At 59.6% G+C, this 12,700-nt stretch overlaps 1 protein-coding gene across 1 annotated transcript in view; it reads right to left on the bottom strand.

The window, feature by feature from the left end:
* Positions 1 to 8,172, bottom strand: part of acin1b (apoptotic chromatin condensation inducer 1b) — a 184,709-nt gene extending 176,537 nt beyond the window's left edge. The window contains exon 1 of the mRNA XM_041180956.1: positions 5,562 to 8,172. Coding sequence (XP_041036890.1) covers positions 5,562 to 7,823 — 2,262 coding nt within the window. The 5' untranslated portion in view covers positions 7,824 to 8,172. The remainder of the gene's footprint in view (positions 1 to 5,561) is intronic.
* Positions 8,173 to 12,700: the final 4,528 nt, after the last annotated feature.

A 12,700-nucleotide genomic window follows, 5' to 3' on the forward strand; every position in this document is an offset into this window, starting at 1 on the left:
TCCTGGGAGTGTTTGATGGGTCAGTGTAGAGGTAGCTTTACTCTGTATCTAACCCCGTGCTGTACCTGTCCTGGGAGTGTTTGATGGGGATGGTGTAGAGGGAGTTTTACACTGTATCTAACCCCCGTGCTGTACCTGTCCTGGGAGTGTTTGATGGGGACGGTGTAGAGGGATATTTACTCTGTGTCTAACCCCGTGCTGTAGCTGTCCTGGGAGTGTTTGATGGGGACGGTGTCGAGGGAGATTTACTCTGTATCTAACCCCGTGCTGTACCTGTCCTGGGGGTGTTTGATGGGGTCAGTGTGGAGGGAGCTTTACTCTGTACCTAACCCCGTGCTTTACCTGTCCTGGGAGTGTGTGATGGGGACATTGTAGAGGGAGCTTTACTCTGTATCTAACCCCGTGTTGTACCTTTCCTGGGAGTGTTTGATGGGGACGGTGTAGAGGGAGATTTACTCTGTATCTAACCCCCTGCTGTACCTGTCCTGGGAGAGTTTGATGGGGACGGAGTAGAGGGAGATTTACTATGTATCTAACCTCGTGCTGTACCTGTCCTGGGAGTGTTTGATGGGTCAGTGTAGAGGGAGCTTTACTCTGTATCAAACCCCGAGCTGTACCTGTCCTGGGAGTGTTTGATGGGGACAGTGTAGAGGGAGCTTTACTCTGTATCTAACCCCGTGCTGTACCTGTCCTGGGAGTGTTTGATGGGGACGGTGTAGAGGGAGATTTACTCTGTATCTAACCCTGTGCTGTACCTGTCCTGGGAGTGTTTGATGGGGACGGTGTAGAGGGAGATTTACTCTGTATCTAACCCCCGTGCTGTACCTGTCCTGGGAGTGTTTGATGGGGACGGTGTAGAGGGAGATTTACTCTATATCTAACCCCGTGCTGTACCTGTCCTGGGAGTGTTTCATGGCGACAGTGTAGAGGGAGCTTTACTCTGTATCTAACCCCGTGCTGTACCTGTCCTGGGAATGTTTGATGGGGACGGCGTAGAGGGAGCTTTACTCTGTACCTAACCCCGGGCTTTACCTGTCCTGGGAGTGTGTGATGGGGACATTGTAGAGGGAGCTTTACTCTGTATCTAACCCCGTGTTGTACCTGTCCTGGGAGTGTTTGATGGGGACGGTGTAGAGGGAGATTTACTCTGTATCTAACCCCCTGCTGTACCTGTCCTGGGAGAGTTTGATGGGGACAGTGTAGAGGGAGATTTACTATGTATCTAACCTCGTGCTGTACCTGTCCTGGGAGTGTTTGATGGGTCAGTGTAGAGGGAGCTTTACTCTGTATCTAACCCCGTGCTGTACCTGTCCTGGGAGTGTTTGATGGGGATGGTGTAGAGGGAGTTTTACTCTGTATCTAACCCCCGTGCTGTACCTGTCCTGGGAGTGTTTGATGGGGACGGTGTAGAGGGAGATTTACTCTGTGTCTAACCCCGTGCTGTAGCTGTCCTGGGAGTGTTTGATGGGGACGGTGTCGAGGGAGATTTACTCTGTATCTAACCCCGTGCTGTATCTGTCCTGGGTGTGTTTGATGGGGACAGCGTAGAGGGAGCTTTACTCTGTATCTAAACCGATGCTGTACCTGTCCTGGGAGTGTTTGATGGGGACGGTGTAGAGGGAGATTTACTCTGTATCTAACCCCGTGCTGTAGCTGTCCTGGGTGTGTTTGATGGGGACAGCGTAGAGAGAGCTTTACTCTGTTTCTAACCCCGTGCTGTACCTGTCCTGGGAGTGTTTGATGGGGACGGTGTAGAGGGAGATTTACTCTGTGTCTAACCCCGTGCTGTTCCTGTCCTGGGAGTGTTTGATGGGGACGGTGTAGAGGGAGATTTACTCTGTATCTAACCGCGTGCTGTAGCTGTCCTGGGTGTGTTTGATGGGGACAGCGTAGAGAGAGCTTTACTCTGTATCTAACCCGGTGCTGTACCTGTCCTGGGAGTGTTTGATGGGGAAAATGTAGCTGGAGCTTTACTCTGTATCTAACCCCGTGCTGTACCTGTCCTGGGAGTGTTTGATGGGGATGGTGTAGAGGGAGATTTACTCTGTATCTAACGTCGTGCTGTACCTGTCCTGGGAGTGTTTGATGGGGAAAGTGTAGCTGGAGCTTTACTCTGTATCTAACCCCGTGCTGTACCTGTCCTGGGAGTGTTTGATGGGGATGGTGTAGAGGGAGATTCACTCTGTATCTAACCCCGTGCTGTACCTGTCTTGAGAGTGTTTGATGGAGACGGTGTAGAGGGAGATTTACTCTGTGTCTAACCCCGTGCTGTACCTGTCCTGGGAGTGTTTGATGGGGACGGTGCAGAGGGAGATGTACTGTGTATCTAACCCCGTGCTGTAGCTGTCCTGGGTGTGTTTGATGGGGATAGTGTAGAGAGAGCTTTACTCTGTATCTAACCCCGTGCTGTACCTATCCTGGGAGTGTTTGATGGGGAAAGTGTAGCTGGAGCTTTACTCTGTATCTATCCCCGTGCTGTACATGTCCTGGGAGTGTTTGATGGGGACGGTGTAGAGGGAGATTTACTCTGTGTCTAACCCCGTGCTGTACCTGTCCTGGGAGTGTTTGATGGGGTCAGTGTAGAGGGACCTTTACTCTGTATCTAACCCCGTGCTGTAGCTGTCCTGGGTGTGTTTGATGGGGACAGCGTAGAGAGAACTTTACTCTGTTTCTAACCCCGTGCTGTACCTGTCCTGGGTGTGTGATGGGGACAGTGTAGAGGGAGCTTTACTCTGTATCTAACCCCGTGCTGTAACTGTCCTGGGAGTGTTTGATGGGGACGGTGTAGAGCGAGCTTTACTCTGTATCTAACCCCGTGCTGTACCTGTCCTGGGAGTATTTGATGGGGACGGTGTAGAGGGAGCTTTACTCTGTATCTAACCCTGTGCTGTACCTGTCCTGGGTGTGTGATGGGGACAGCGTAGAGAGAGCTTTACTCTGTATCTAACACCGTGCTGTACCTGTCCTGGGAGTGTTTGATGGGGACGGTGTAGAGGGAGCTTTACTCTGTATCTAACCCCGTGCTGTACCTGTCCTGGGGGTGTTTGATGGGGACAGTGTAGAGCGAGCTTTACTCTGTATCTAACCCCGTGCTGTACCTGTCCTGGGAGTATTTGATGGGGACGGTGTAGAGGGAGCTTTACTCTGTATCTAACCCCGTGCTGTACCTGTCCTGGGAGTGTTTGATGGGGACGGTGTAGAGGGAGCTTTACTCTGTATCTAACCCCGTGCTGTACCTGTCCTGGGAGTGTTTGATGGGGACGGTGTAGAGGGAGCTTTACTCTGTATCTAACCCCGTGCTGTACCTGTCCTGGGAGTGTTTGATGGGGACGGTGTAGAGGGAGATTTACTCTGTACCTAACCCCGTGCTTTACCTGTCCTGGGAGTGTGTGATGGGGACATTGTAGAGGGAGCTTTACTCTGTATCTAACCCCGTGCTGTACCTGTCCTGGGAGTGTTTGATGGGGATGGTGTAGAGGGAGTTTTACTCTGTATCTAACCCCCGTGCTGTACCTGTCCTGGGAGTGTTTGATGGGGATGGTGTAGAGGGAGTTTTACTCTGTATCTAACCCCGTGCTGTACCTGTCCTGGGAGTGTTTGATGGGGACAGTGTAGAGGGAGATTTACTCTGTACCTAACCCCGTGCTGTACCTGTCCTGGGAGTATTTGATGGGGACGGTGTAGAGGGAGCTTTACTCTGTATCTAACCCCGTGCTGTACCTGTCCTGGGAGTGTTTGATGGGGACGGTGTAGAGGGAGATTTACTCTGTACCTAACCCCGTGCTTTACCTGTCCTGGGAGTGTGTGATGGGGACATTGTAGAGGGAGCTTTACTCTGTATCTAACCCCGTGCTGTACCTGTCCTGGGAGTGTTTGATGGGGATGGTGTAGAGGGAGTTTTACTCTGTATCTAACCCCGTGCTGTACCTGTCCTGGGAGTGTTTGATGGGGATGGTGTAGAGGGAGTTTTACTCTGTATCTAACCCCCGTGCTGTACCTGTCCTGGGAGTGTTTGATGGGGACGGTGTAGAGGGAGATTTACTCTGTGTCTAACCCCGTGCTGTAGCTGTCCTGGGAGTGTTTGATGGGGACGGTGTCGAGGGAGATTTACTCTGTATCTAACCCCGTGCTGTATCTGTCCTGGGTGTGTTTGATGGGGACAGCGTAGAGAGAGCTTTACTCTGTATCTAAACCGATGCTGTACCTGTCCTGGGAGTGTTTGATGGGGAAAGTGTAGCTGGATCTTTACTCTGTATCTAACCCCGTGCTGTACCTGTCCTGGGAGTGTTTGATGGGGTCAGTGTGGAGGGAGCTTTACTCTGTATCTAACCCCGTGCTGTACCTGTCCTGGGAGTGTTTGATGGGGACGGTGTAGAGGGAGCTTTACTCTGTATCTAACCCCGTGCTGTACCTGTCCTGGGAGTGTTTGATGGGGACGGTGTAGAGGGAGATTTACTCTGTATCTAACCCGGTGCTGTACCTGTCCTGGGAGTGTTTGATGGGGACGGTGTAGAGGGAGATTTACTCTGTATCTAACCCCGTGCTGTAGCTGTCCTGGGTGTGTTTGATGGGGACAGCGTAGAGAGAGCTTTACTCTGTTTCTAACCCCGTGCTGTACCTGTCCTGGGAGTGTTTGATGGGGACGGTGTAGAGGGAGATTTACTCTGTGTCTAACCCCGTGCTGTACCTGTCCTGGGAGTGTTTGATGGGGATGGTGTAGAGGGAGATTTACTCTGTATCTAACGTCGTGCTGTACCTGTCCTGGGAGTTTTTGATGGGGACGGTGTAGAGGGAGATTTACTCTGTGTCTAACCCCGTGCTGTACCTGTCCTGGGAGTGTTTGATGGGGGCGGTGTAGAGGGAGATTTACTCTGTATCTAACCCCGTGCTGTAGCTGTACTGGGTGTGTTTGATGGGGACAGCGTAGAGAGAGCTTTACTCTGTATCTAACCCGGTGCTGTACCTATCCTGGGAGTGTTTGATGGGGAAAGTGTAGCTGGAGCTTTACTCTGTATCTAACCCTGTGCTGTACCTGTCCTGGGAGTGTTTGATGGGGACGGTGTAGAGGGAGCTTTACTCTGTATCTAACCCCGTGCTGTACCTGTCCTGGGAGTGTTTGATGTGGACGGTGTAGAGGGAGCTTTACTCTGTATCTAACCCCGTGCTGTACCTGTCCTGGGAGTGTTTGATGGGGATGGTGTAGAGGGAGATTTACTCTGCATCTAACCCCGTGTTGTACCTGTCCTGGGAGTGTTTGATGGGGACGGTGTAGAGGGAGCTTTACTCTGTATCTAACCCCGTGCTGTACCTGTCCTGGGAGTGTTTGATGGGGATGGTGTAGAGGGAGATTTACTCTGTATCTAACCCCGTGCTGTACCTGTCCTGGGAATGTTTGATGGGGACAGTGTAGAGGGATCTTTACTCTGTATCTAACCCCGTGCTGTACCTATCCTGGGAGTGTTTGATGGGGACGGTGTAGAGGGAGATTTACTCTGTATCTAACCCCGTGCTGTAGCTGCCCAGGCCGCGGGTCAGTGTGAGTGAGGGTGAGCGGGACCTACCTGAGCCTCGGTGGACGAGGAGCTGGACCTGCCTCTGGACCTGGAGCGTGAACGGGACGAGGAGGAGCCGGAGGACGAGGACGAGCTGGACGAGCGGCGCCTGCGGCCGGAGCTCTCGCTGGAGCTGGAGGCGGAGCCAGACGACCCCTCCCCCCTCCGCTCGCCCCGGCTCTGCCTGGTGCCCCGCCCCCCCTGGGGAGACCTGCCTCCGCCCGCCGGACTCCGGGAGGGGGTCCCGCCAGCGGCTAGACGCGGCGCCGACGGGGGCGGGCGGGCAGTCTGCCCCTCGGCCGGCTGGGGTGTCTCCGGCCCGCCCTCCTTTCCCCGGCCCGGCGGGGGAGGCTGACCCTTCCTCGGGGGTGGCGGAGACGGATCCGCGTCGCCGGGCGTCTGCACCGTCAGACGTGACGTCTGGCCCTCCGCCGGCTGGGTCGCTGCAGGTGGAGACTGAGCCCTCGGCGTCTGGCTTGGGGCAGACGGGTTCTGTTCCTTCGCTGTCTGCGTCGGGGTTGGTGGAGACTGTCCTTCGACCGTCTGGGTTGGGGGAGACGAAGACTGTTCCTTGACGGTCTGACTTGGGGGAGACGAAGACTGTTCCTTGACCATCTGGGTTGGGGAAGACGGAGGCTGTCCCTTGACCGTCGGGGTTGTGGGAGATGGAGGCTGTCCCTTGACCGTCTGGGTTGTAGGGGGGTGAGACAGTCCCTCGGAGGTCTGGGTTTCTGCAGATGGAAGCTGTCCCTTGACCGTCTGGTTTGTGGGAGCTGGAGGCTGTTCCTTGACCGTCTGGTTTGTGGGAGATGGAGGCTGTCCCTTGACCGTCTGGTTTGTGGGAGATGGAGGCTGTCCCTTGACCGTCTGGGTTGTAGGGGGGTGAGACAGTCCCTCGGAGGTCTGGGTTTCTGCAGATGGAAGCTGTCCCTTGACCGTCTGGTTTGTGGGAGATGGAGGCTGTCCCTTGACCGTCTGGCTTGTGGGGGAGGGAGACTGTCCCTTGACCGTCTGGGTTGTGGGAGATCGAGGCTGTCCCTTGACCGTCTGGGTTGTGGGAGATGGAGGCTGTCCCTTGACCGTCTGGGTTGTAGGGGGGTGAGACAGTCCCTCGGAGGTCTCGGTTTCTGCAGACGGAAGCTGTCCCTTGACCGTCTGGGTTGCGGGTGATGGAGGTTGTTCCTTGACTGTCTGGGTTGGGGGAGACGAAGACTGTTCCTTGACCGTCTGGGTTGGGGGAGACGGAGGCTGTCCCTTGACTGTCTGGGTTGGAGGAGACGGAGGCTGTCCCTTGACCGTCTGGGTTGGGTGGGAGGGAGATTGTCCTTTGACCGTCTGGGTTGGGGGAGACGGAGGCTGTCCCTTGACCGTCTGGGTTGGGGGAGACGGAGGCTGTCCCTTGACGGTCTGGGTTGGGTGGGAGGGAGATTGTCCCTTGACCGTCTGGGTTGGGGGAGACGGAGGCTGTCCCTTGACCGTCTGGGTTGGGGGAGACGGAGGCTGTCCCTTGACCGTCTGGGTTGGGGGAGACGGAGGCTGTCCCTTGACCGTCTGGGTTGGGGGAGACGGAGGCTGTCCCTTGACCGTCTGGGTTGGGGGAGACAAAGACTGTCCCTTGACCGTCTGGGGTGGGGGAGACATAGACTGTCCCTTGCCCGTCTGGGTTGGGGGAGACGGAGGCTGACCCTTGACCGTCTGGGTTGGGGGAGACGGAGGCTGTCCCTTGACCGTCTGGGTTGGGGGAGACAAAGACTGTCCCTTGACCGTCTGGGGTGGGGGAGACAGAGGCTGTCCCTTGACCATCTGGGATGCGGGGGAGGGAGATTGTCCCTTGCCCGTCTGGGTTGGGGGAGATGGAGGCTGTTCCTTGACCGTCTGGGTTGCGGGGGAGGGAGACTGTCCCTTGACCGTCTGGGTTGCGGGGGAGGGAGACTGTCCCTTAGCCGACTGGGTTGTGGGGGAGGAAGACTGTCCCTTGACCGTCTGGGTTGCGGGGGAGGGAGACTGTCCCTTGACCGTCTGGATTGTGGGGGAGGGAGACTGTCCCTTGACCGTCTGGGTTGCGGGGGAGGGAGACTGTCCCTTGCCCGTCTGGGTTGCGGGGGAGGGAGACTGTCCCTTAGCCAACTGGGTTGCGGGGGAGGGAGACTGTCCCTTGACCGTCTGGGTTGCGGGGGAGGGAGGCTGTCCCTTGACCGTCTGGGTTGCGGGGGAGGGAGGCTGTCCCTTGACCGCGTGGCTCTCCTGGCCTGGTTTGGAGAGCGAGGGCATCACTGCCTCCGGCCCCTCGGGCCCCGGGGGAGGGGAGTCGGTCCGCTCGGCGGCGGAGGGCGGCCTCTTGCGCTCGCGCCCGGAGGACCAGCGCCGGCGCTCAGCCGGGCGCTCCTCCACCCCTGGTGCGGTGATGGGGGGGGAGGCGCCGGTCCCTGGCTTGTCAGTGGCCGGATTGGGGGTCCGCTTCAGTCTGGACGGTGGGCCAGACCGAGGGAGGGTCCGGGGGGGCGAGGAGCAGGGAGGCTGCTCCGCCGGGGTCCGATGCCTCTGGCGACCTCCGCAGGCCCCACCCCGGGGGGGCACGGACACCCTCCCCTCCGCCTGGCCCTCCTCCGCCTCCTCCTCTTCCTCCTCCTCGTCCTCCTCCTCCTCCTCCTCCTCCTCCTCCTCCGAGGGTTGGCTTCCTCCGCCTCCTCCCGATTTGTGCGCACTGCTTGACTGCGTCGTCACCAGGGAGATGTCCTCCTGTTGCGTTTTTTTTTTCGGGGGGAGTTGGGATAAAGGAGATGGAGGGAGGGGGGGGGAAGAGTCGGGGGCGGGGGGGAGAGTGAAAGAGAAGAGGCACCGTCAATAGAGCAACTCACTTCCCCCGCCCCACACACCCCTCTCCGCGTCACCGCCCGGACACCCCACAAACGGGCACACGCCAGAGACGTTTCCCTGCATACCAGGTCCATCAAACTTCAGCGCTGAGGGAGAGCCGCGCTGTCGGAGGGTCAGTGCTGAGGGAGAGCCGCACTGTCGGAGGGTCAGTGCTGAGGGAGAGCCGCACTGTCGGAGGGTCAGTGCTGAGGGAGGCCGCACTGTCGGAGGGTCAGTGCTGAGGGAGAGCGGCACTGTCGGAGGGTCAGTGCTGAGGGAGAGCCGCACTGTCGGAGGGTCAGCGCTGAGGGAGAGCCGCACTGTCGGAGGGTCAGTGCTGAGGGAGAGCCGCACTGTCGGAGGGTCAGTGCTGAGGGAGAGCCGCACTGTCGGAGGGTCAGTGCTGAGGGAGGAAGCACTGTCGGAGGGTCATTGCTGAGGGAGAGCCGCGCTGTCGGAGGGTCAGTGCTGAGTGAGCGCCGCACTGTCGGAGGGTCAGTACTGAGGGAGCGCCGCACTGTCGGAGGGTCAGAGTTGAGGGAGTGCCGCACTGTTGGAGGGTCAGTGCTGAGGGACAGCCGCACTGTCGGAGGGTCAGTGCTGAGGGACAGCCGCACTGTCGGAGGGTCAGAGTTGAGGGAGAGCCACTGTCGAAGGGTCAGTACTGAGGGAGAGCCGCACTGTCAGAGGGTCAGTGCTGAAGGAGAGCGGCACTGTCGGAGGGTCAGTGCTGATGGAGAGCCGCACTGTCGGAGGGTCAGTGCTGAGGAAGAGCCGCACTGTCAGAGGGTCAGTACTGAGGGAGAGCCGCACTGTCGGAGGGTCAGTGTTGAGGGAGGGCCGCACTGTCGGAGGGTCAGTGTTGAGGGAGTGCCGCGCTGTCGGAGGGTCAGTGCTGAGGGAGAGCCGCACTGTCAGAGGGTCAGCGCTGAGGGAGCACCGCACTGTCGGAGAGTCAGTGCTGAGAGAGAGCCGAACTGAGGGAGGGTCAGCGCTGAGGGAGAGCCGCACTGAGGGGGAGTCAGCGCTGAGGGAGAGCCGCACTGTCGGAGGGTCAGTGCTGAGGGAGAGCCGCACTGTCGGAGGGTCAGCGCTGAGGGAGAGCTGCACTGTCGGAGGGTCCGTACTGAGGGAGAGCCGCACTGTCGGAGGGTCAGTGTTGAGGGAGGGCCGCACTGTCGGAGGGTCAGTGTTGAGGGAGTGCCGCACTGTCGGAGGGTCAGTACTGAGGGACAGCCGCACTGTCGGAGGGTCAGTGCTGAGGGAGCACCGCACTGTCGGAGAGTCAGTGCTGAGAGAGAGCCGAACTGAGGGAGGGTCAGCGCTGAGGGAGAGCCGCACTGAGGGGGGGGTCAGCGCTGAGAGAGAGCCGCATTGTCGGAGGGTCATTGCTGAGGGAGAGCTGCACTGTCGGATGGTCCGTACTGAGGGAGAGCCGCACTGTCGGAGAGTTAGCGCTGAGGGAGAGCCGCACTGTCGGAGGGTCAGTGCTGAGGGAGAGCCGCACTGTCAGAGGGTCAGCGCTGAGGGAGAGCCGCACTGTCGGAGTGTCAGTGTTGAGGGAGAGCCACACTGTCGGAGGGACAGTACTGAGGGAGTGCCGCGCTGTCGGAGGGTCAGTGCTGAGGGAGAGCCGCACTGTCAGAGGGTCAGCGCTGAGGGAGCACCGCACTGTCGGAGAGTCAGTGCTGAGAGAGAGCCGAACTGAGGGAGGATCAGCGCTGAGGGAGAGCCGCACTGAGGGGGAGTCAGCGCTGAGGGAGAGCCGCACTGTCGGAGGGTCAGTGCTGAGGGAGAGCCGCACTGTCGGAGGGTCAGCGCTGAGGGAGAGCTGCACTGTCGGAGGGTCCGTACTGAGGGAGAGCCGCACTGTCGGAGGGTCAGTGTTGAGGGAGGGCCGCACTGTCGGAGGGTCAGTGTTGAGGGAGTGCCGCACTGTCGGAGGGTCAGTACTGAGGGACAGCCGCACTGTCGGAGGGTCAGTGCTGAGGGAGCACCGCACTGTCGGAGAGTCAGTGCTGAGAGAGAGCCGAACTGAGGGAGGGTCAGCGCTGAGGGAGAGCCGCACTGAGGGGGGGTCAGCGCTGAGAGAGAGCCGCATTGTCGGAGGGTCATTGCTGAGGGAGAGCTGCACTGTCGGATGGTCCGTACTGAGGGAGAGCCGCACTGTCGGAGAGTTAGCGCTGAGGGAGAGCCGCACTGTCGGAGGGTCAGTGCTGAGGGAGAGCCGCACTGTCAGAGGGTCAGCGCTGAGGGAGAGCCGCACTGTCGGAGTGTCAGTGTTGAGGGAGAGCCACACTGTCGGAGGGACAGTACTGAGGGAGAGCCGCACTGTCGGAGGGTCAGTGCTGAGGGAGAGCCGCACTGTCAGAGGGTCAGCGCTGAGGGAGAGCCGCACTGTCGGAGTGTCAGTGTTGAGGGAGAGCCACACTGTCGGAGGGACAGTACTGAGGGAGAGCCGCACTGTCGGAGGGTCAGTGCTGAGGGAGAGCCGCACTGTCAGAGGGTCAGCGCTGAGGGAGAGCTGCACTGTCAGAGGGTCAGCGCTGAGGGAGAGCCGCACTGTCGGAGTGTCAGTGTTGAGGGAGAGCCACACTGTCGGAGGGTCAGTGCTGAGGGAGAGAAGCACTGTCGGAGCACCAATGCTGAGGGAGAGCCGCACTGTCGGAGGGTCAGTGCTGAGGGAATGCCGCACTGTCGGAGGGTCAGTACTGAGGGAGAGCCGCACTGTCGGAGGTTCAGTGCTGAGGGAGAGAAGCACTGTCGGAGCACCAATGCTGAGGGAGAGCCGCACTGTCGGAGCACCAATGCTCAGGGAGAGCCGCACTGTCGGAGTGTCAGTGCTGAGGGAGTGCCGCACTGTCGGAGGGTCAGTACTGAGGGAGAGCCGCACTGTCAGAGGGTCAGTGCTGAAGGAGAGCGGCACTGTCGGAGGGTCAGTGCAGATGGAGAGCCGCACTGTCGGAGGGTCAGTGCTGAGGAAGAGCCGCACTGTCAGAGGGTCAGTACTGAGGGAGAGCCGCACTGTCGGAGGGTCAGTGTTGAGGGAGGGCCGCACTGTCGGAGGGTCAGTGTTGAGGGAGTGCCGCGCTGTCGGAGGGTCAGTGCTGAGGGAGAGCCGCACTGTCAGAGGGTCAGCGCTGAGGGAGCACCGCACTGTCGGAGAGTCAGTGCTGAGAGAGAGCCGAACTGAGGGAGGGTCAGCGCTGAGGGAGAGCCGCACTGAGGGGGAGTCAGCGCTGAGGGAGAGCCGCACTGTCGGAGGGTCAGTGCTGAGGGAGAGCCGCACTGTCGGAGGGTCAGCGCTGAGGGAGAGCTGCACTGTCGGAGGGTCCGTACTGAGGGAGAGCCGCACTGTCGGAGGGTCAGTGTTGAGGGAGGGCCGCACTGTCGGAGGGTCAGTGTTGAGGGAGTGCCGCACTGTCGGAGGGTCAGTACTGAGGGACAGCCGCACTGTCGGAGGGTCAGTGCTGAGGGAGCACCGCACTGTCGGAGAGTCAGTGCTGAGAGAGAGCCGAACTGAGGGAGGGTCAGCGCTGAGGGAGAGCCGCACTGAGGGGGGGGGTCAGCGCTGAGAGAGAGCCGCATTGTCGGAGGGTCATTGCTGAGGGAGAGCTGCACTGTCGGATGGTCCGTACTGAGGGAGTGCCGCACTGTCGGAGAGTTAGCGCTGAGGGAGAGCCGCACTGTCGGAGGGTCAGTGCTGAGGGAGAGCCGCACTGTCAGAGGGTCAGCGCTGAGGGAGAGCCGCACTGTCGGAGTGTCAGTGTTGAGGGAGAGCCACACTGTCGGAGGGACAGTACTGAGGGAGTGCCGCGCTGTCGGAGGGTCAGTGCTGAGGGAGAGCCGCACTGTCAGAGGGTCAGCGCTGAGGGAGCACCGCACTGTCGGAGAGTCAGTGCTGAGAGAGAGCCGAACTGAGGGAGGGTCAGCGCTGAGGGAGAGCCGCACTGAGTGGGAGTCAGCGCTGAGGGAGAGCCGCACTGTCGGAGGGTCAGTGCTGAGGGAGAGCCGCACTGTCGGAGGGTCAGCGCTGAGGGAGAGCTGCACTGTCGGAGGGTCCGTACTGAGGGAGAGCCGCACTGTCGGAGGGTCAGTGTTGAGGGAGGGCCGCACTGTCGGAGGGTCAGTGTTGAGGGAGTGCCGCACTGTCGGAGGGTCAGTACTGAGGGACAGCCGCACTGTCGGAGGGTCAGTGCTGAGGGAGCACCGCACTGTCGGAGAGTCAGTGCTGAGAGAGAGCCGAACTGAGGGAGGGTCAGCGCTGAGGGAGAGCCGCACTGAGGGGGGGT

The sequence above is a fragment of the Carcharodon carcharias genome (genome assembly GCF_017639515.1).
Source record: "Carcharodon carcharias isolate sCarCar2 chromosome 27 unlocalized genomic scaffold, sCarCar2.pri SUPER_27_unloc_10, whole genome shotgun sequence".
Classification (NCBI taxonomy): domain Eukaryota; kingdom Metazoa; phylum Chordata; class Chondrichthyes; order Lamniformes; family Lamnidae; genus Carcharodon; species Carcharodon carcharias.